The sequence below is a fragment of the Hippoglossus stenolepis genome, chromosome 22 (assembly GCF_022539355.2).
Source record: "Hippoglossus stenolepis isolate QCI-W04-F060 chromosome 22, HSTE1.2, whole genome shotgun sequence".
NCBI classification, from domain to species: Eukaryota; Metazoa; Chordata; class Actinopteri; order Pleuronectiformes; family Pleuronectidae; genus Hippoglossus; species Hippoglossus stenolepis.
The window spans coordinates 356,747-379,678 of NC_061504.1; the positions used below are offsets into that span (position 1 = coordinate 356,747).

General features: G+C 41.5%; 1 protein-coding gene across 5 annotated transcripts in view; it reads left to right on the forward strand.

Moving 5' to 3' along the window:
- tmtc1 (transmembrane O-mannosyltransferase targeting cadherins 1) overlaps positions 1 to 22,932 on the forward strand; it is an 88,366-nt gene that overhangs the window by 47,881 nt on the left and 17,553 nt on the right. For 4 of the 5 annotated variants that reach the window (XM_047338548.1, XM_035147273.1, XM_047338547.1 and 1 more), the window contains 6 exons: positions 5,177 to 5,320; positions 7,116 to 7,224; positions 7,499 to 7,601; positions 8,305 to 8,440; positions 16,043 to 16,187; positions 16,330 to 16,467. In XM_047338548.1, the coding sequence (XP_047194504.1) occupies positions 5,177 to 5,320; positions 7,116 to 7,224; positions 7,499 to 7,601; positions 8,305 to 8,440; positions 16,043 to 16,187; positions 16,330 to 16,467 (775 nt within the window). The remainder of the gene's footprint in view (positions 1 to 5,176; positions 5,321 to 7,115; positions 7,225 to 7,498; positions 7,602 to 8,304; positions 8,441 to 16,042; positions 16,188 to 16,329; positions 16,468 to 22,932) is intronic. The other variant, XM_047338546.1, reaches the window with a different exon arrangement.

Below are 22,932 nucleotides of genomic sequence, written 5' to 3' on the forward strand. Positions count from 1 at the left end.
GTCAACACCTATTGTTAATTTAAGTACACCACAATATTTTCAGGCAAGCATTTCTTAAACTCCTCAAGTAGCAATGTAACAAAATCCTTAGTTTCAGTAGCCTGACACCATTTATCAAATAATGTGCTCTTTTTAATGTGCAAACTCACCATAAGTTTGGTTAGTTTTTCTACAGTTCCAAATTTTCTGGCGATAAGCCTCAGGAACTAACTCATATGCACGAAGAACAGTAGATTTTACCACCTCATAATCTAGGCTCTGGTCTAGAGTAAGACTATTACAGACTTCCTGCGCTTTACAGACTAATTTGCATTGCAACAATATTTGCCAAACATCCTTAGGCCAGCGTAATGCAGATGCAATACGCTCAAATGCACAAAAGTAGGAATCAACCTCTGTTTCTCTAAATGGAGAATCAAGTGCCACATGTCTGCTGACATCAAAGCTATCCTGATGGAAGAGGGTAGTTGATGTTACCCGAATGGGAGTGGCAGACGCAAGCCGGGGTTCCCGCTCCAACTCCAGAGCTCGCACCTGCAGGTGCATTGCCTGCCGCTCCAACTCTTTGTTCCTTAGCTCCACCTCCTTAATACGGAGCACAAAGTGGAGCTCCGTAAAATGGCAAAATCATCCAATTGAAACTCCATCCTATTAATATGAACAAAAAAACTGGCAACCAGAAGAACACATTATCTGCCACAACTTACCGAATGAAACGAAAATGCAAACAAAAAAAGGAAATGGATGAGCCCCCAAAACAACAAACAAAAACAACCTTAAGGCGAACAACCTAAACTTACCCACTCAAATTAAAGAAACAAAAAGACATGTCACTAACCTAACTCCTAATCCAAAAACAGGTGAAACCATGGGTTAAACAAAAATGCTACCGCACCTACCAAACCGGGCTGGTACATAAACAACAGATCTTAAGACACTTTACAAAGAACAATTCTGTCTGGGAGTCTGGCTGGTAGTGGCAAGGAGAGACCGCAGGAGCTGGGGGAAGCCATCCTCTTATGCAAGCTGTTGTTATTATTGTGTGTATTATTGGTTGTGCAGTGTGTTGATGGGGGGTGGATGGAACAAAGACATACAAACGTAGAGGTACACATTTAAACACTGCTAAAAAAACACTTAATTGTCACCAAGTCAGTTAAATATTAGGGATATCGATCAACCCCTTTATGAAGCACAAGTTATTGTCAATCAATTTCAACTGCTTTGGTGCAAATGAAAGTGACAACAGCTGCAATGGAGAGGCAGAAGCATGACGACCCCCAAAAGGGGAATGGCTTTGCAGCCAATTACTCTCTCCTTATCCTTGTTGACTGATTCTTCTCTAGTTTTGTGTTCTACTTGTGTCCTTGTCACTGCTGGTAGCATGAGGTGGTACCTGCAGCCCAATTGGGTTGCAGAGGTACTCAAGCTCCTACTGGATGGCACATCAATACATTGGGTCGCAAGAAGGTTTGCTGTGTCACACAGCACAGTCTCAAGAGTAGGGTGGAGATATCAGGAGACCGGCCGTTACACGAGGAGAGCTGGACAAGGTCCTAGAAGGGCATCAACACAGCAACAAGACCAGTATCTGCTCCTTTTTGGGGAACAGGAGGAGCACTCCCAGAGCCCTACAAAATTGCCTCCAGCAGGCAACTGGTGTGCTTGTTTTTGACCAAACTGTCAGAAACAGACTCCACGAGGGTGGTATGAGGGCTCAAAGTCCTCTTGTGGGACCTGTGCTCACAGCCCAGTACCCTGCAGCTTGATTGGCATTGGCCAGAGAACACTAGAACTGGCAGGTTCGCTACTGGTGCCCCATTCTCTTCACAGATGAGAGCAGGTTCTCACTGAGCACTTGTGATAGACGTGAAAGAGTCTGGAAATGCTGTGGCAAACGTGATGCTGCCTCTAACATCATCCAGCATCATTGGTTTGGTGGTGGGTCAGTGATAGTTTGGGGAGGCATATCCTTGGAGGGTTGCACAGACCTCCATGTCATAGCCAACGGTACCCTGACTGCTGTTAGGTAACAGGGTGAAATCCCCAGAGCGATTGTCAAACCTTACGCTGGTGCAGTGGGCCCTGGGTTCCTCCTGGTGCAGGACAATGCCTTATGTGGCCAGAGTGTGTAAGCAGTTCCTGGATGAAAAGGCAATGATGCCATTAACTTACGTTCACGTTCTCCAGGCCTGAATCCAATTGAGAACTTCTTGGACATTATGTATTGTGTATCCGTCGCCGCCAAGTAGCACCACAGACTATTCAGCAGCTTTATGATGCCGTGATCCAGGTCTGGGAGGAGATCCCCAAGGACACCATCTGCTGACTCATCAAGAGCATGCCCAGCCAATGTAGATATTACATACAGGCACGTGGTGGCCATGCACACTACTGAACAACCTTATGAGATGATCAGCCTGTGATTTCAAATTTTCACTCTGATTTTGGTGTGATTTTATATCCAGCTTCAAGGGGTTAATGATTTTGGTTTCCATTGACCCTTCTTACGTTATTTGTTCTCAATGAATTACACAATGTATATCAGTAAAGATTTTCAACGTGAATATTTTGTTCATTGAGATCCTCTGTGTAATTTAAGTTTTCAATCAATCAAATTTTATTTGTATAGCCCATATTCACAAATCACAATTTGTCTCATAGGGTTTTAACAAGGTGTGACCTCCTCTGCCCTGAACCCTCAATAAGAGTAAGGAAAAACTACCAAAAAAACAGGGTTTTTAACAGGGTAAAAAGAACGTACAAACCTCAGAGAGAACCACATGTGAGGGATCCCTCTCCCAGGATGGACAGAAGTGCAATTCTATTTGCAGCATTGATTAGAAGAAACACTTTGTAGCATAATGGAAGGTAAATGAAATGATGGAGTATCTGAGTATCAATATTGTATATCAAGCAGTCTTGTTGTAATCATAGTCCATGGTCAGCAGCCACCACGATCAGGATCCACCATCACGATCGGATGCCGCCATAGTCCACAATCATGATCCACTGCCGCTATCAGGATCCTCTACCACTATCAGATGTCAACACGATACAGGATCCGCCATTATTATCACGATCAGCCAGCAAGATACAGAATCCACTATACAGGATCCGCCATTACAATCACGTTCTCTGATTCGCGATCCACCATCATAATCAACGAAGTGAGAATTAAAAGACAAATCGGGATCGAAGATCACTCCCAAGTTCCTGACTGTTTTACTGGAAGCAAGGGAAATGTCGAGTGTGTGTCCTGATAATATTTCCTAGTGGAAGCATATGTAATGAGAATGAAATTGGGCCAAGCACAGAGCCCTGTGGAAAACCTAGGTTAACTTTGGTGTGCACAGATGACTCATCATTATTTGCACAAATTGGAATCGATCTGAAAAATAGGATTTAAACCAGATTAGGGCGGTTCCTTTAATGCCAATTAACTTTTCTAGTCTCTGTTATAAAATTTGATGGTCAATAGTGTTGAATGCTGCACTAAGATCTATCAGGAGGAAGACAGACACAAATCCCTGATCTGAAGCTATTAGAAGGTCATTAGTGACTTTTGCCAAGGCTGTCTCCGTGCTGTGATTGGCTCTAAACCCTGACTGAAAGTCTTCATATACATTACTTTCCTGGAGAAACTCACACAGCTGATTGGATACAACCTTTTCAAGAATTTTAGACAGGAAGGGGAGGTTAGATATCGGTCTGTAGTTGGATAAAACCTCCAGGTCCAGGGTGGGTTTTTTGAGAAGGGGTTTGATTACAGCTAGTTTAAAGGACTGTGGTACATATCCTGATGATAATGACAGATTGATTGTGTTCAGTAACATACTATCAATTAGGGGCAGAATTTCTTTAAGTAATTTTGTAGGAATGGGATCTAAGATACAGGTTGTGTTCCATTAATCTTTTTGAGCAGTGTAGATTGAAAGGCACAAATGAGGAAATGCACAAAGCACAACGATGAAAGAAAACAAACATATCAAATATACAAACATACCAAAAAGACCAGCAGAATGCAAATGTGGTGGTGCATAACAGGGCAATGGGGGGGGGGGTCAGTGAGACCTGAATGTGATGGGCTGTCTAATCAATGGGAAGAGAAGGGAGAGAGAAGTTAGATGTGTTTACATTGGAGTTTATGTAGCTGTGACTGAGGGTGTGTGGTCTAGAAAAGTCCTGCGGTTATGTCCTTATCACAGTATAACTGTCCTTCCATGTATAATTTGTCTACAGAAAGGACAGTTTTTTTCCCTTACAAAATTCATTTCTTTTCTGGATTGGTAGAAGTTGTTTGCTTTGCCGTAAAATGTCACATGGATATTGGTTGTTGAGTCCATAGTTAGTTCTTTTTTTTTGTTTATAGTGTTGGTTGTTTATAGTGTTCGAATTGGTTGTTGTTGTGAAAGGTGAAGTTGTTGAGGGTTTCTGCAGGTAGTTTGAGTTGCATGGTCATGAATTCCTTGATAGATTTTTGTGGGTCCTCTGGAGTTTTTTCGGAAATGCCAGTTAAAACCAAGTTGTAGCTCATACTGCGTGCTTCTAATTCCAAAATGTTATCTTTCATGGTTTTGTTCTCTGCAGTAACAGAGGTGAGTTGGGTTAGATTTCACTTGATATTATGTCACACTACTAAACAACATTATTGTGCTGAAATTATACATATTTTTCTTTCTTTATTGGTATTATGTCATGTACTGATACAATGCTGGTGGGAATGTCTATTTCAATTCTTTGCCAAATACACGATTAACTAAACCTTGCTTATTTCTCTAAGGTGTTTCCACAGCTGCTACTCTGTCTTCTCTGTTGGGAGCCAATCCCATAATATGTGGAACAATGTTGCAGTAGAAATATTGCCATGGCACCCAACTCCCCCCTGCCATGGGCAGCTCTTCAAGCTTGTGTCACCAATAAGGACACTGACTATAAAAGTGTATTGCAATTACACAGAGGTGTTTTGTAGCATTGAGGGAGAGTAGCAGTAAATGACATTCCTAACACTCTGCTGATTTATCTGCTCCGCAGATAATCCCTATAACTGTGACAATGCACATACTGTTTTTTTAACTGTGGATCTTTTTTTCCAGTGAAAAAGAAAGTGAAATATTTTTGTTTGACTCTCCTCTCCCATTTTTCCTCTGTTCTCACTTCTGTAATCTCCTCTTAGGTTATATCCTCGTCATGCCAGTGCCATGAACAATCTTGGCACTCTGACACACTGCTCAGAGGAGGCCGAGCACTTCTATAGGAAAGCACTGGACACCAACCCTCAACATAACCGCGCTCTCTTTAACCTGGGCAACCTCCTCAAGTAAGACACACATTCTCACAAACACATCAAAATGCTTTTTGAGAACACATGGTGACAGTATCCAAAATCTGATCATCATTTTGTGAAATATGACAAAAGCTGAAGAGGCCTAACACTGCTGGTTACATTGTAACTGTTCCAACATTTTATTGTTTTGTAGTGGAAGTACTATTTCGTTAGGTTTTTAAAGAACTCCCCAAAACTGGCAATAAGGAACAGTCTCAATTTTCCTCCAGCAAATTCTTAAGAAAGAACTACCTTTTTCTTCAACCCTGCCCAATGTATGACCACAAAAATATCTTTAATCATTCAATCACCTTCATTTGTTTTGACCAAAAACCAATCGGGACACAGAGACTTTTTCATTAACCTAATGTCTATTTTATCTTGCTCTGGTCCATGACCTAAGGGGTGTTTTTAACAAAGCAAGATAATAAGTTATTTCAGTAACTCTATCTAATTTTCAATTTAACTTAACAAGGTACGACATCCTTTGCCCTTAACCCTCAACAAGAGTAAGAAAAAAAAATAAAAAGAATAAAAACTATTAAAAGGGGAAAAACGTAGAAACCTCAGGAAGAGCCACATGTGAGGGATCCCTCTCCCAGGATGGACAAACGAGCGCAAGATGCCACGTGTAATGCTGCTTGTAATAGGTATATTGTATCGGTCGATCAGATGCCTCCATAATCCACAATCAATCGTCATGATCCACTGAAACTATCGGGATCCATCTGCGTGATCCACGATCGGCTGCCAACAGCATAGAGCAGTGGTCGCCAACCCGTCGATCGCGATCTACCGGTCGATCTCCCAGTCTTCACTGTCGATCCCCCAACTATCTGGACTCACTGGCTGTAGTCGCGCCGCAGATCAGCTGTGTGTCGGTTGTCTGTTTTTCACACGCACTGGCGTCTGAGCTGCTGGTTTATCTCCTGCATTTCCTTCAAGAACAAGTTGGTTCATGTACGAAACTAAATGTCAGGACTCTACGGTATGAAGATGCGCATCTTTCGGTCTGTCGATAACAATCAAAGCCCCGTTAGAACAAATGAGTGGATTCAGAAATTGAAACGCTGGAGGGCTTTTACTTTGAAACAGGTTCGGGAAGTGATGTAAATACATTTGTGTCATAAACAGATAAACATTGTGGTTCACAGCAGAATAAACAGAGACAATTATCTTACCTGAGTTTTAATGTTTTTCTGATGAATTTATGTCACAAGTACTAACATACTCTCTTACATGTACCATCAGTCTCTCACGCACACTACTAGTGTTGTCTGCCTCGGGACAACCAGTGTGTCACCATGCAAAACGCCCTGCTATATTTGTATTTGTATATGTATATTTATATTTATATATGTATACAATATATTATATTGATATATTAATAATAATACTAAATTATATTTTAAAGTGGCCACAAATATAACTTTTATGATGATGTCATTATACATCACCATTTGTTTCTTTACCTATTTGCTTCATTTAGGTGGGAGGGAGAGAGACACAGAGAGAGAGACTATTGCCCAGCACCTGAAGTTCTTCAAGTTAACTTATAATATAACAACAACTTTTCTGAAGTTTCTGCTATGACTACTATATTTCCTTATATAAAACTAGTCCTGCACACTATACAGTATGAAGCCGTACATCTCGGTATAGAAAGAAGGAAAAAGGACGAAGTTATAGAGAGAAAATGCTCAAAGTGAGCTAGAGCTTCTGCAACAGGCAGCCACTAGGGAGGCGCCATCTTTAGATTCAGGGTGATACCACTGATGCTGTGTTCCAGGTCCCAGGGGAAGACAAAAGAGGCTGAGGTTCTGCTGATGGACTCCATAAACTTCGGTGCCCATTTTGCTGATGCTTACTCCAGTCTGGCATCACTTTATGCTGAACAGGTGAAACATACAGAAAGTGCACTTCCTCCGACATTCACAACATTCTCATAGCCATATTTGGCTTATTTGCTCAAAGGAGTATTATGACTCATCACTAATTACTGAACTAATTAGCTGTAGATAGTTGATTCGTGTGCAAGTAGCTGTAATACAGTAATGGCACATAGTTAATGTGTTAAGTTAATTTGTACACTTTACAGCTTCTTGAAACAATGGTCTAGGTCATGCCTGTTTTAATTTAACCTGAAATCATTTAATCTGCATTCTCCCACAGAAACGCTTTCCTGAAGCCAATGAAGTGTATCTGAAAGGCATAGAGAACTGTCCAGACAATTCTGACCTGCATAATAATTATGGTGTGTTTCTGGTAGATACAGGTGAGTGGAACCTAGAGACTTTCTGGCCTCTGAAATGGTTGGTCAATACAGGCATAGTGGACAAAAATAGGCAGGATGGTCAAAATACATTAACTAAATTAAGCTTGAACTTATCAATATGATACACTAAAGTCGTTTTCAGACATGACCCAGAGTATACCCAGAGATTGCTTTTCACACATGCACAATGCAGCGGGAGGTTCTCTGCACAGGCGTGTTCGTCATTCAGGTGAAAGGTGGTGCAGCAGGCAGAGAAGAAAGTAACGTATTTATTCCGCTGCGGAGATCACATGATTTTCTTGACAACACACAGCCACCAGCTCTTATCGCCACAAACCCTCCTGACATCTTCGTCGTTGTCTTCTACTTGTATGGCTCTGCTTTTTCATCTGGGGATATTTGTTTTCTCTTTGATTTTGTAGTTTTTGGAAAAAAAAAAAAAATCCAAACTCTGGGTAAACTCCATAGCCAATTCTCTGGGTTTTACCCTGGGGTCATGTCTGAAAACTTCTTATCACTTCACCTCAACTAATTCTGTCGATACCAGAGGCCACACAGGTCTCATGATCAGTAGGAGCCATTACATTTGGGAAAACATGATCACATAAATTGTTTTTTCTCCGTCTTTCCTTCCATCTGTTTTCACTGTATCCTTTTACATTCATCCATTTGCTTTTTCATCCTTCTTATTTCTCTACAACAGGAGAAGGAGCGCTAGCAGAAGCTCACTACTTGCAAGCAGTTCGACTCAAACCAGCACACTATGTTGCTATGGTGAACCTGGGCCGCCTTCTCAGATCATCCAATGAGAATGAAGCAGCGGAGTCTTGGTACAAGAGGTGAAGATATGATAAGCAGGACCGGCGTGTGCACTTCTGCCGGTCTAAGCGAAGAATACTCAGACCGCCCCTCTTTTTGCAATGTACCATACCAGCAACAACACACCAATGCTAATATGCGATACACATAAAGTGCGAGTGCACTAGATCACTAGTGCAATTTAGTGCAACGCTAGTGTGCTCAAAGTGCCAACAGTATTAAAGTGTGCATGACGCATTTTGCGGAACCATGTCCGGATCCTCAAACCAAATAATATCAGTGCAATCTGTCCTATACACCACTTTGTTCCGTTTTTTATTGGGATGATTAAGATGACAAAGTTACGATCGTGTATTTAGTTATATATCGATGGTGTCGGATCATGAATCCGGATCCTCCGCTGACTTTAACACTGAGTCCTGACTGTGCGGGTCACATCTCATGTTGTACTGAGCAGTAAAATGTTGACGAATTTTTCATTATGTTTAAATGCAGCCTCATAATCTTTGGAGCGAATCAAACGCATGTACTGATCAGGTCCTAAAAACTTGTGGTAAGTGATGGTGTTTAGGAGTTAAAGTGAGAGCAGGTCAGCAGGAGAGTGGAGGAGGACACAGGAAACTCCAGCACGATACAAACCAACCTTCTGATCATTGAGCCGCAGGGACCAGAGTGAAACTCTGTGTTTTCACTGTTTTCACTGTTTATTTCAACAGTTCTTCAACAAAGTCTCTTACCGGCTGCTTCACATGAATGCTCCTCTTATTTAGCTGTGTGTGTCGCTCTGAGCGAGTGTGTGTGTGTGTGTGTGTGTGCGTGTCTATGTGCAGGACACACACACATACACATTTTCTCTCGCTCCTGGTATTTCACACGATGGCCTATACGATGATGATTAAAAAAACCTCACGTTCATAATACGTAAACTGATTCATTCAGTTCAGAGTTCTATATGGACATGCCAGCAGTGATGATAAGTAGCAAGTTTTCAGAATCCAACCTTCTTCTCCAGTGGTCTTCACTGGCAGGACAGACAGAGAATCACTTTTACCATGAACACAAAACATCCAAAATCTTAACTTGTGCAGTTTTTTTGCATTTTGATTGGATATTGATCCATTTTATTGTTTGGCCACTACATCTTAGTCAGAATGAAACCCTGCAATAGCTGAACTTTAAAGCACAAGTGAGCAGTATTGTTAGAATGGTGCAAGTTTCCCCCCCTTAAACTAAGTATCCAATTTAGGAAAATAATAGAAACCCAAATAGATGGAGAGTTTGTATGATTATAGTGCAATATACGGCACATCCTGTATTTTAAAAATCATTACATTTTTTTGTGTCACCTCGATTATACTACAAGACCCCACTATTTTCCCCATCCAACAGCATGTCTACCATGATGGTTTTCCAGAGGGCCAAAACTGTTAACACCGCAGTGAGTTAGGGAAGGTAGGTTAAGGACAAATAATAATTATATATAATTATATACTGCCATGCAAGCTTCCAATTTAATCTTTGAAACTGCATGAGGCTTGCGGCCGCGCTGTGATCATTACTGTTCTACTTAGATGGCATGGAACAAAATCAAGAATCAGCTTGTATAGCAAACCATAATCCCTGACCTCCCAAAAGACAAGAGAATGGTTTCTGTTGCTGTTACTGTAATTGTTAATTTGGGGTCATGCACACAGTGCATAACACTAAACATCCATAGTCATGGATTTAAAAGTACACCCCTTGTATATAGAACAAGGATTTCAACTCGGGGCCCAGGGCTTGCCATGCAGTGTTCCAGTTAAATATTTTATTAAGAGTCTCTGATCAGACATAGGATGTACTCACAAGACTATTCCAAAGCATTTCACATACGTGTCTGATGTTTGGAGATTCCCATCCCATATCTCCACTAATAGCCAAAACTCAAGTAAATTTATGGACCATAAAAGTTAGAATAGTTCTATATTGTTGAGTGTTATAAGTTGTATTTTCACTGAAACCGCATAGTCAGACACTGGATAAAATATACTTGAGATGGGATCAATAAATCTTTAAGTGACAACATATATAATATCAACAGAATGCTCTGGCTATCCTAAATTAATTTTGCTCATCTAATAGTTAACATGTCTATCAAGATGGTCAGCAACTTAAGAGTGAGGAGTACAATTTATACACTCAGCTGATAAGACTTATACCCCTGTAGCTAAATGGAAACATGGGCTAATTTTTGAAGAGTTAGTAATTGGCTTAATTATGTTCCTGTGCCATTGTGCTATAATAAGAAAATGTAGACATTTAGTATGATTTGGTAAACAACCATGGTGACATGTGACACTGAAATTTCATAAATTCCAGTAGCTTTATTAAATTTACATTTTATACATCTTCTATATAAGAATTTGCATTGAGAAACATATTATGATTATTTACATCCATTACATATTTTAAACTATTTATTTCCTCCAGAACAACCCAGAAAACAAATCCGCAAAATAATTTCCTCTTTTTATAATACAGCCTCTTAAATACAACTAGACTGACTGCTCACTAGTCTTACTTCCACTGGTATTTCCCTAGATCTTCTGAGACCTAGTCTATTAATTTAATTTCATAATTGTTCGGGATTATAACTTCGATTAAAATAAGCATTTCACAGTGCATAGCCTCTTATCGAATTTGGTTTGCCTATTTTGAAATTTTCTTCAGCTTCTCCTTCTCTTTTGTTTTGTACGGAGCCTCCCTGGTGACATAGTTAGAAACATTTTTTTTTCATGGCCGTAGGGTTTATTATAGCGTGCAAACAAGATAAGTATCTCATGTCCATCAGATATCTAACTTATTTGTGGCAACAGAGCTAATATGGAGGCCACAAGATACAAATCCTGGATGAGAGGTGGAAAATTTCACCTAATCACATGATGAAGCTTCCATATGGGGATTTAGTTTAACACACACTGTTTAGAGTGACTGTAAGTAAGCCCACACTGTGATGGAAACATTTGCAGTCAGTAGTCAATATAATTTCAATTAAAGAGATTGGTGAAGATAATCTTAGGGATTATCTTTAGCAATGAATTTGTATCTATATGATTCCATTATTCTCTAAGGTTTATCATCTGAAATTAAATCATGAATATTTATTAAGAATGGGAGATAAGTCGTTTAATGATTTACCTTTTTGTTCTCTCTCTCTCTCTCTCTCTCTCTCTCTCTCTTAGAATCGAGCTATATCTCTCTTAGCCATCACCAAAATAACACTAAACTGCTGCATAGTGTGAACTCTCCTTAAGGGAAATGATACAAGTATGAAAGTATGTGGGATTGGTTATGTCAATCCCCACCGCTAACACACATAGTTTATCTCAATCTTTCCTGGTTCCCAGATACGCCAGGTGGATCTTGTCACCAAAATACCAAATGCACACCATCAAACTCCTTGGGCACTGGCCATTTAACCATTATTTGCTTGGTGCGATATGGTCAAATAAAATAGGGTCCTATGTTTTTGAGTAGTGATGGCACATATTTCCATCACAGTTTGGCCGAACTCAGAGTCAGTGCATAAAGTATGTGACAAACTAAAGCCCCTATGGAGACTGCATGTTATTAAGTGAAACATGTCACCTCACATCCAAGAGGCAATTTCAGAATAAAAATTCCTTCAGGTCCAAATTATGTGGCTGGATCAGATGAGTTTTATTCACTGAGCAGTGCAGACAGCATCACAGCAAAATTTGAAAACAATAGTTTGTGGATTGGGCTAAACAAAGGATATGCGTGAGAACAAAGGGTGAATGCAATTTAGGAAGTCAGGACAGGTTAATTTATAATACTTCATCTTGTCACCCTTAAAGTGATGTCTCCGTTTTCATCAGGGGGTTCTAGTAAATTGAATATAAGTAATAGAGTCTTCTCACATGTCAGCTTCCTGGGAAATTTGATTCAGAGTTTTACACAGGTACCTAATAATTAATCTAAAAACAATTTGAAGACACAAACATCACATTACACCCTATGCATTAGGAATTTCTGATCTCAAGGAGACTTGCGAACCATGACACTGTTGGTGATAGTGAGGGATGGTAAATGGAGTTGGAACGTCTGTGAGGGGCTTTTAGATGATGGTTTGAGCAGATGACCAGGAATCGAGATTAAAGTTGGTGCAGGGGTGGGGGTGCTTAAATGCTGTAGCACCGTGCTGAAAGGAGAGCTGAATTACAGGCGAGAAAGAGCATTTTAAACTCTCTCACCTTAAGCGGGATTGGCTGAATGCAAGTATGCCAGGCTGTGATTGGATAAAAAGAGGATAACCTAGTAGTGCTTAGGGTTAGCAGAGACTGTGCCAGTGATTTAGGAGGCATGCCGAAGAGGACAGTCTTCCTGACTGAGCTTCATTTCAGACGGGAAACAATTCAAAATAATTTATTGTCTCTATGCGTGTGCAGCATGGGTATTGCGCTCTACAGGGGCCTCTTTGCTGGGGGTCCCCTGCCAGGGGCCTCCTCGCCACCTGCTGCTCCCATTGACTCTGGAGGAACCAAAGGATACAACATATCAATCACTGTACTTTTATGAGTCAAATTTTTATTTCAATCAAACTTAGAACTGTGCTTTAACTGGATTTTCTGTGGTGTCAGCCATGTCAGTGTCATTGTCACCCTTCTTGAACTTTGTGGCACTCACTGCATTAACTGCAGCAGTTACACATTGCCACTCGGTTCATTTTCTCTTGTTTGTTATGCCACGGCGGTGGCCACCAAACAATACCTGCTTTTCTCACCTCCACTTCACTCACAAGCCTCGATTTTGGTGTCTGCTAAGTTGTGCTTGTTGGTCTTCCTCTGTGCCATGATTCACCGTAAAAATTCAATGATCAGTAGGTTCATTTATATGCATCAGCATTAATGAGGTGCTTTGCATTGACCATTTATGGTTGAAAGTGGGCGTGTAGAGGCAGATTCACTTATGCATGTTTCCAGGTGGAGGGTGATTCATTAAGGGAATATTGTCTTCAGGTGTGTGTGCACACAGTTTTACAAATCATAATCTTTTTTTTGCCATTTTCACCTTTGTGCTCACATACATTTCTAGTATGAATCCTACAAACTGTTTTATAAATGAGGCCCCTGGCCACTAGATGCTTGCCAGTGAGCTCCCTTCCCAGGTCGGACTCCAGGTTGGGGCCACTGGTTCCCTATTCCAGGCAAGATTAACATAAGTCTGTTACCATTTTTCAACATGGTTTTCTTCATCACTGACCCTTCCCCTGTGTTTACTTTGCCTTGGGAGACCCTACTGGGGGGCTAGTGCTCCAGACAACCCAGCTGTCATGTCACTGTGACACACAAACCCCTTCACCACGATTAGGTAGCGATTCACAGAGATTGATTAATATGAATAAACAAAACATAGGAATGAACAAATATGAATATACACAGAAATAAGGAAGTAGGTAAACTAATAAAAGCATAGGAGATCTTCATAAAATCATAACACAAACAGAAATGTTCAACAAACAAGTAAAATACATACTATATGTAAGCCAGAGTGGGGTCAGAAATATCTTCATGATGACAAGAGGTTAAAGAAAAGACATGGGACACTGGGCAGGTTTAAAAGATATGATGTAGGAGGATGATGGAATTACTAGCAGGCAAATTACTACACAATTTAGAGCAAAGAGACCAGCAATTGTAACAATGACAAAGGTCTTCAGCGCTGCATTTAAATTTTCTTGTGAACCAACAGGTCAGGAAGGTATGAGGAAAGGGGGTACACTGGATTCCTTACAGATCAAGTCTCAATGTCATTGTGTGATAGGAAGTCACAGGGTTTATTGGAACTTCATCTCATTTGTTTACAATAATGATATCATGTGATGAATATCTTTTTCACTGTATATAGCACTTTGTCAATTATTGTGCTGGAGATAAAACACTGGGCCAGATACTAAAGCCCAATCCTCTTTCACCCCTTAGCCCTTCCCCTTCGTTTTGCGCATTCAGAGATTTTTCAGACCCTCACTTCAAACGGAGAGGTACCCGGAATGCCTTGAGATGCTGGGAGAGAGACCCACAAATGTAGTATTTTCTCCATTAATAAAGATTTAAATTACGATAATGATTGTAATATCTTAGTTTAATATCAGTTCAATGTATTATGGTCACTTTTTCACAACAACCTTAAACAAAAGATCGCGACTGCGCTAGTGTTAGCATGGCATGCGAACAATCTTTTTTTTGCATGATAGTCCCGTATTTTCACATCATTTCATATCGCACCCCCCACCCTTGATTGAACCTGCGTATAGCAGCAATGTCACTGAACTAAACTTCTCCTCTAATAACAAAGCATCCTGGCAGGGTTGCATACAGACCACTGCTAGCAAACTGCGGCTGTGAGCTTTTGATTCATACCTGAAATAATGCAGAGCATTTAAGCTTTACAATTTCAAAAGTCATTGATTCACCTGCATTAGCAGAGATGTTATTTGGATATTATAGGTTTTTCACTTTAGTAACTGCAAGCAATAGCATTGGTTTATTTAAGATCTCAACAATGTTATTACAATAACATCCCCGGCAAAACTGTCTCGTCTGTATCTCTACTGATGACGGGTTTCCTCAATGACTACTGACGATGTAACGGATTCTTGAAAGGCTGTCCCAATTCGTCTGGGAAGATTTCAACCACTACCCCTTGTGACTCCGTTTCAAAGGGAAAGATAACAAGGGGTAGGGGTAGGGTTAGGGCGAAGGGGTGAAATGGGATTGGCCTACGTCTAGACTTCTTTTCCAACACATTTACTTTGCTACTACTGGAGTCTCAATAGTTGATCAATAGAATTCACTGGAGATGGTCGAAGTTCAATGCAGTAGAGTTTATTCTTTCATAAGATGTAAACCCGAGCTGGTTCCGGAACCTGACTGAAGACTGAGCCTCAAACCCTCTGCTTATATTTCCCATCATCGTGTCTGCTATTTCCCATTGGGGAAACCCACCTCCTGATTGGTTCATGGGTCGATTCTAATGGTGTATAAAGTAGTGATTGTCAGTCCAACTTTGACACCATTATAAATCTTTGGAGTCTTAGAGGGCCTCTGTTTTAAACCTTACTAGATTTCCGAGGCTCTGTTTCCGACTCTATTAGATTCGGGCGATGTCTAACTGCATTTTTAAAAGATGATTACATTTCTTACACGCTGAATATATATGCAACAAATTATACTGTCTTGTGAAGGTGTATATTTGCAGAGAGAAATCTGTTCTGCATGGGCTTGACCTGTATGGTGGGTGTTTGTCACCCCTGAGTGTAGCACATAATCAACTGTAACATGCTTAGCTAGATGAGCGGATTTCCTTTCGGGGGAGACTCTCCCTGTGTCTGTTGTTTATTAGACATTTGTCAAAGGCTATGCACAGTTCCAGATGCTTATCATACACAGAATCAGATGTTTTTCAAAGGTTGCGCACAGCATAAGCATTCAAAAGTTTTCTACAACAACTGCAGATTACAGTTTCAATGCAGATAGAGTGAGTCGGTAGCTGTTGAACCTGTACATGGGTGTAAACCACCTCCATAACAAGCCATCCTCATGACCTTTGACCATTGCCTGCAGGGCGCTGCAGATAACAAGGAAGGTGGACATCCTGACACCGCTTGGAGCACTGTACTACAACACAGGCCGATTTGAGGAGGCTCTGCAGGTGTATAGAGAGGCTGCAGCCCTGCAGCCAGACAACACAGATATTTGGCTGGCTCTGGTGAACACATACATACACACACACACACACACACACACACACACACACACACACACACACAACAACCCTAATCCATTTGTGTTCCCTTAAACACTTTGACAAACTAAAAAAGCTACTTCTCTTGTTTCAAACATTTTACCAGGCTCAGGTTTTAGCCATGGTCAGCCATACCATAGAAGCAGAGAAGATGACCTTGGACATCATATCCAGAGAAGGCAGCTGTATTGAATGTTACAGACTACTGTCTGCCATCTACAGCAAGCGTGGCAACTTTACAGAGGTTTGTTTGTGTGCATGTTGCAGGTGTATGTCTATCTGATGGTGTCTGCTGATGATTTATGAAATAACATAATCTGTGTTCCTAAGACTCTCATCAATTTTTTATTCCCAGGGATCCAATCACCTCTGCTTCTTATCAGAAAAGATGCCAATTGCTGGATAGCAGCCCACTCTATTCTATCATCTCCATTACTGTGTAAAGACTCCATTCTTTGGATGTTTCTATGGATTAGCCAAGCAGCATGCTAAGATCAAACAGGATACATGTGCAAAAAAACCCCAAACAATGGAAACCTAACGCCAAGCTAGAATAATAATATATATATGTCGCAGCAAGCATGCTTCAGACCTCTAAAGTATTGACTAAAGAATGCAAGCATGCAGCCTGTGAAAGGGCACACCACTGTCACACCACACTACATGAGTAGTGTAGCAGCAGCATGCTGCATACCTCCAAAACTATTGGCCAAAGAATGCAAGCATGCATTCTGCGAGAGGTCCAACTACTGTTAAGTGAATTATCTATGTGTAGCAGCAAGCATGCTGCAGACCTCTAAAATTATCTAAACTATGCAGCATGCATTCTGCGAGAAGTCATACTACTGTTAAAGGGCCCATATTTTACACCTTTCTGGGATTTAATTTGAGGTACTGGTGGTACTTTAATATGATATATCAGTGGTTTAAAGTCGAAAAACTGCTGCAATGTGTATTTCCATGTCCTCTCTTCTGCCTCTCTCTGGAGCTGCAGACAGAACAGGCTGTTTTCGCCTGCCTCTTGAGCCCCTCCTCTGATTGGCTAACTGCACTTTGAGTGACACGCAACCAGGCCTATCGCCGGTCTCATTCTGGCGCATTGACGATCTCTCTGGTAAACACAGCTGAAAGTCACATTATGTTTGGATTAGGGCTGCTCGATTATGGAAAAAATCATAATCACGATTAGTTTGGACAATATTGAAATCACGATTATTCAAACGATTACTTTTGAGTTTGAAAACATGATGCATTTATTCAGTATTTCTCTCCAAAAAAACACTTTGTAACTGAGAACTTTGAAATTTCCCCACTACAAGCACACAAGCAGACAGACAGAGAGAGAAAGAGAGGGGTGGGGGATGGCTATGAGGACCATCATCATTTACCCCCGAACCCCTACATTGGACGGGTTACATACAACAACAAGCGGAGAATCACGGGCTGACCGGCGCGGAGAAATGCGGGTCCGGTGTGCACAGCCAGGCGGCTGCGCGCTTGAGAATGGCGTGGCGCGGCGCTTCAGCGCCCGGTGTAAACCCGGCTTTATCTGGTTCACTGAGCTGAGTATCATCACTAATCTAACCCTCATGGCATTTTTCACATAAGAATAATTGCTACTCACCTATGGCCAGGCGGAGTCTGTGCCTGAAACATTGGAGCCTCAACCATCCATTGACCTCAGCCGCCAGCTTTATGTTAGCGGCATTGTCCGTGGTGATGCAGACTAGTTTTCCCTCGTTTAATCCCCATTCCGCCAGAGCTTCCCTCAGTCCATGGGCGATGTTTTGTCCAGTATGGTCTTCAGGCATGAATGCCGTTTGGAGACATCTTACTCTCAAACTGAAATCTGTGTCGATGAAGTGGAGGGTCAGGCTAATATATGGCTCCATTGTGCCGCTTTAGACACTTCTTTTGCAACTTCTTCTCGACATTTTTGGTACATATTTGGCAGAACCACTCTGCTGAAATGGTGCCGAGATGGCAACGCATACCGTTTGTCCAAAGTATGGATTAGCTCCTTGAAACCCTCGCCCTTGACTGTACTGATAGGGTGCATATCTTTAGTTATTTTCTTGTGCCTATCCGAATTTGACGGATAAGGAGTCGCATTATACAGTGTGGCTGAGATCGATGTCTGTCTCTGCGTTGATGTCGTGGGGGTTGTGGCCTTGTCTTTTTGTTTCTTTATTAATTTGTCGTGAGTGACTTTGTGCTTTAGTTTCAGATGGTTGAATAGATTTGTTGTGTTGCCAAGTGGCGCAGATATCACCTTGTAGCAAATCTTGCACATTGTGTGGTGCTGCTCCTCGTCGGATTCTTCGAATCCGAAGTGTTCCCAACTTTTTCTACCCTTTTTGTCGATCAAACGGGGCTGCCCTCCCTCTGCCATTTTCCACTCGCGCTGTTTTTTAAATACCGCCGGTCATCACACACACAACTCACCTCCTTCACTTTACAGCTGCTTGAGAGTGAGTGCCAGTCAGCAGGGCCGCGTTGAATGCTTTGGGGGAAGGACTGAATTGCGCATGCGCATCTCTTTCAGAAAATCTCTAGGCCTACTGCACAACGAAAAATGCCAAATAAATCGTTTCAACTCGATTATATTAGTTTGGAGATCGTTTGACCCAAAAATCGAAATCACGATCAAAATTCGATTAATTGCACAGCCCTAGTATGGATACAGCTATAGAAGACCAGCCACATATTTACAGTAGGTTACAACAGGATGTTTCTTAACTGTAAGTTACACCGTCCTCATGTTTGTTCAAGTGTTAGCAGGACAGTCGGCCAATGTAGGAGTAACGTCCCGAGTTACAGTACGGAGTTTCAATACACCAAGCAGACATGTTGCTGAACATAGCGACACGGCACGTCAGAAGAAATAAAGCATAACCGCTGGTCTCGAACAGTAACGTTCTTAGGAGGAATGTGCACGGACACATTCTCTTCCTGAATTTTACACAATATGGGCCCTTTAAGTAAAATATCTATTTATAGCAGTGAGCAAACCAGGCCTCTAAAATGATCTGAAGACTGCAGGCATGTATTCTGCGAGAGGTCATACCACAGCCACCTGAATATCCATATGCAGCAGCAAGCATGCTGCAGACCTTTAAACTATGGACTAAAGAATATGGGCATGATTCTGCGAGAGGACATACTACTGTTATGTGAAATATCTATGTATAACAGCAAGCATGCTGCAGACTTCTACAATTATTACTAAGGAATGCAGGCATGCGTGCTGCAGACCTCAGCTATTCACTACCATCTGAATGCAGCTGTTGTTTATATCTCTTATATCTGCAGTTTATATGACTGAAAGATTTGCTGTTCATGTATTAGCACTCATGGTCTTTTGAGCTGTCTCTAAGGCCGGGCGAACTCGATGCTCGAAAGCTGCTGAAGACGAAAGACCCTTGCCTTTCACAGTGGATTCAGAGACCAGGGCAGCAGCGGTGGTAGCAGCACCGATGCAAAGGGAGTGTGAGGTGTACCGCTGGGTCGGGGGTCTGTGTCATTTGCAGAGTAGGCGAAGGCGAGATGTGAACCAAGATCCTGACATGGCCTTTCCTTTGTCAGTCTGGAACGAGGGTTCATCTTGCTTCGCTCGAGGGGCGCCATTGGAGATGGCGGGTTATAGAAGATAGGGGACAGAAAGCATTGTTCGTTTGTGATATGACAACAGTTGGACCTTTTCCCTCTCTATCAGATTTTGAGTGCTTAGAGAAGGGGAGGCGCTTATCATTTCTTCCTCAATGTTCTTTTTAAGACCATTGAAGAGGAAACAAGCAGGCTACGTAGAGAAGGATCTTTGCATCTTAAATGAACTGAATACCTGCTACAGAAGCTTTGATGGATGAAGGTTGCATATTTCGAGATTTAAAAGAACAAGAGAACAGTAAAAGCACAGTTGCTTCCATATTGCAGAAAACTGATTTGTTTCCTTGACCAAGATTTGCCTCAGAGAATACATGCAAGGACAATAGGATATAATTCTATAGAGCTGTGGATTGAACATAAGAAGGAAGAGCTAGCAGTTCTTTGGGCCAAACGTCTCATTATTGTGGATCCTCCAAAACCAATAGAGGGAGCAGCATCAGTAAAGAATCTGAGGGCAAGTGATGTCTCTACTTTGTTGTTGTAGAGAAATTTTTTTTAATATATATATGCCGTTCCACTTTTCACGCGGCAGTGACCAAAGGACTTTTGAAAGAATATTGAAAATGCAGTGGCTGTTATACGACAGACACCGAAAAGGTGTTGCTTTGTCTAAGGAAAACTGTGAGAGAGGTATGGGCTATTAATGTTGGAAGCACCATAGTCATGGGAGGGCTGACAGATCTATAATCAAAATGATTTATTTATTTTAAAATGTATCAATTTATTTATTTGACTTTTACCTGAGTATTTCCGAGTTGCTACACCAATAGGATTTATGCGAAATATGGGAATTGGAGGATCACCCTAATGTAGTCCTATTTCAGTTTTCCGTTTTGTTTAGTTTTTTTCAAAGCTGATTAGAGATTATGACAGACATGGGATACTTTTGGCAGAACACTTAAACCAGCCAGAAAATCAATTAACAAAACAAAGATTTGGGTTCTTATTTAGAGCTTTGCCAAGCTCTGATGCATTAGTCACTTATCTTTTAAGAAACGTGTGCGGTGTGGACACGCAGGCCTGGGTGGCCGCCTCCGCAATAACTGCAAGGATTAAATTGCAAAACTGAGGAGACGCTGCAGCAGCGGCGGGAGTGCCAGCTAGCTGAGCAGGGATCAGTGAGGAGGAAGTTGTATTTAAAGGGACCGATTTGTTGAGAGAATGGGCTGTGATTGGTGGGTGACTGACGAGCACCCATAAACCAGTAGCTGACATCTTATGACAGTGTGTCCAGCATGGCCTAACGCGATGCTTCATTCTTCAAGATAAACTGCACAATTTAAAATGGCCTTTTGTTGTGACCAGTAGAAGGCACATCTGTGTAATAATGATCAGCATCTTTTAATATGTCACACCTGTCAGATGGACAGATTGTCTCACTAACACTGACTTTAACAAATTTGAGAACAAAATTTGAGAGTGGCATTTATATTTTTCTTGAACGCAGTTTTTTTTCTGTTCCACACTTTTCATGTGTCCACTCACAGAACTTCCAACTATCACAACTATTACAGCTTAATTTTAATTCAACAAAGATTCCAGACATAACGCCTCACAGTGTTAATGCTTTTAGTGTTTTATCATACCAATACAGAGCCGAATAACACGAGGAGAAAAAAAACTACATCCTCTGATGTCTTTTATTAGAGAAATTATACAAAAACACTGTTCGATTTTATGAATATAAATTAACATATCATGTCGGACATATCATCCCACATTAACTACTTATTTTCCTTCCTCTCTGCTTTAACAACAAACAGACTGACATCAGTCCTTTCCTCATCATCTGACAAAAAACTAAAATACTCACTAATAACCTTGATAAAATAGAGGAGCACTTCATCTTGGCGCTTGGGCAAAAAAGCCATTACAGACGACAGAGGTTACAACTCCTGTCCAATACACACAGCAAACGTATCTCTCCCTGACGATCTGAACCATTTCTTTGCATGGTTCGACTGAAACAACAACCAACCCATAAATAAGCTGACATTGCAGGGGAGCACCAGTTTGCTAACAGGGCTCACACTGCCCTGTCACACCTGGATCAGCGAGACACCTATGTATGGATTCTATTTGTTGACTATAGCTCTGCATCCATCCAACCCAACAAACTGGCCCTCAAACTAAATAACCTTGGTCTCAACACCCACCTGTGTTACTGAGTTCTGGACTTTCTTACTGGCAGACTGAAAACGGTACGCATAGACAAGCATCTCTCTTTCCCCATAACACTGAACACTGGAGCACCACAGGTCTGTGGGCTGAACCACCTACTGTTTTCCCTCCTCACACATGACTGCAAACCAATCTACGGTTCTAACATCATAATTAAGTTTGCCGATGACACCATTGTGATAGGCAGGATCACAAAAAAACAACAATGAGGCAGCCTACAGAGAAGAGGTCGAGAACCTGGAGAGCTGGAGCCCAACAACCTCATTCTTAATCTGAACAAAACAAAAGAACGGATACTGGACTTGAGAAGTGTAAAACATAACAGCCATCAACCCATCAGTATCAATGGAGAGAGGGTGGAGGCAGTTCAGAGCTTTAAATACCTGGAAGTCCACATCAGCCAGGATCTGACATGGTACAGCAACACAACTGCGGTGACCAAAAAGGCTCTCAGAGACTTTACTTCCTGAGGTGCCTGAAAAAAGCACAACTCCCAAAACAGCTGCTGGTTCATTTCTACAGGCATGCCACTGAGTCCATCAACACATACTGCATTACAGTGTGGTACCCTGGCTTTACCACCAAGAACAAGAAGGCCCTCCGCCGCATCTTTAAAACTGATTTGCGCCGAAATTTGCGCCCCTGCAAACGCCTGCAAACGCCCCTAATTCCTGGCAGTTAGTGCCTGTTTACAGCCTGTGAAATCTGCGTTCCCCAGTGACATAAATTGATGTGCCGCCGGGGAGATGCAGAGTAAAGGTGTGATCTAATTAGCATATGAATCGCAGTGAAACCACTGGTGTGAACTTATCTCACTTCACCATTGGAGGAAACCACAGACCTTTGAAACGAAAAGTCACTC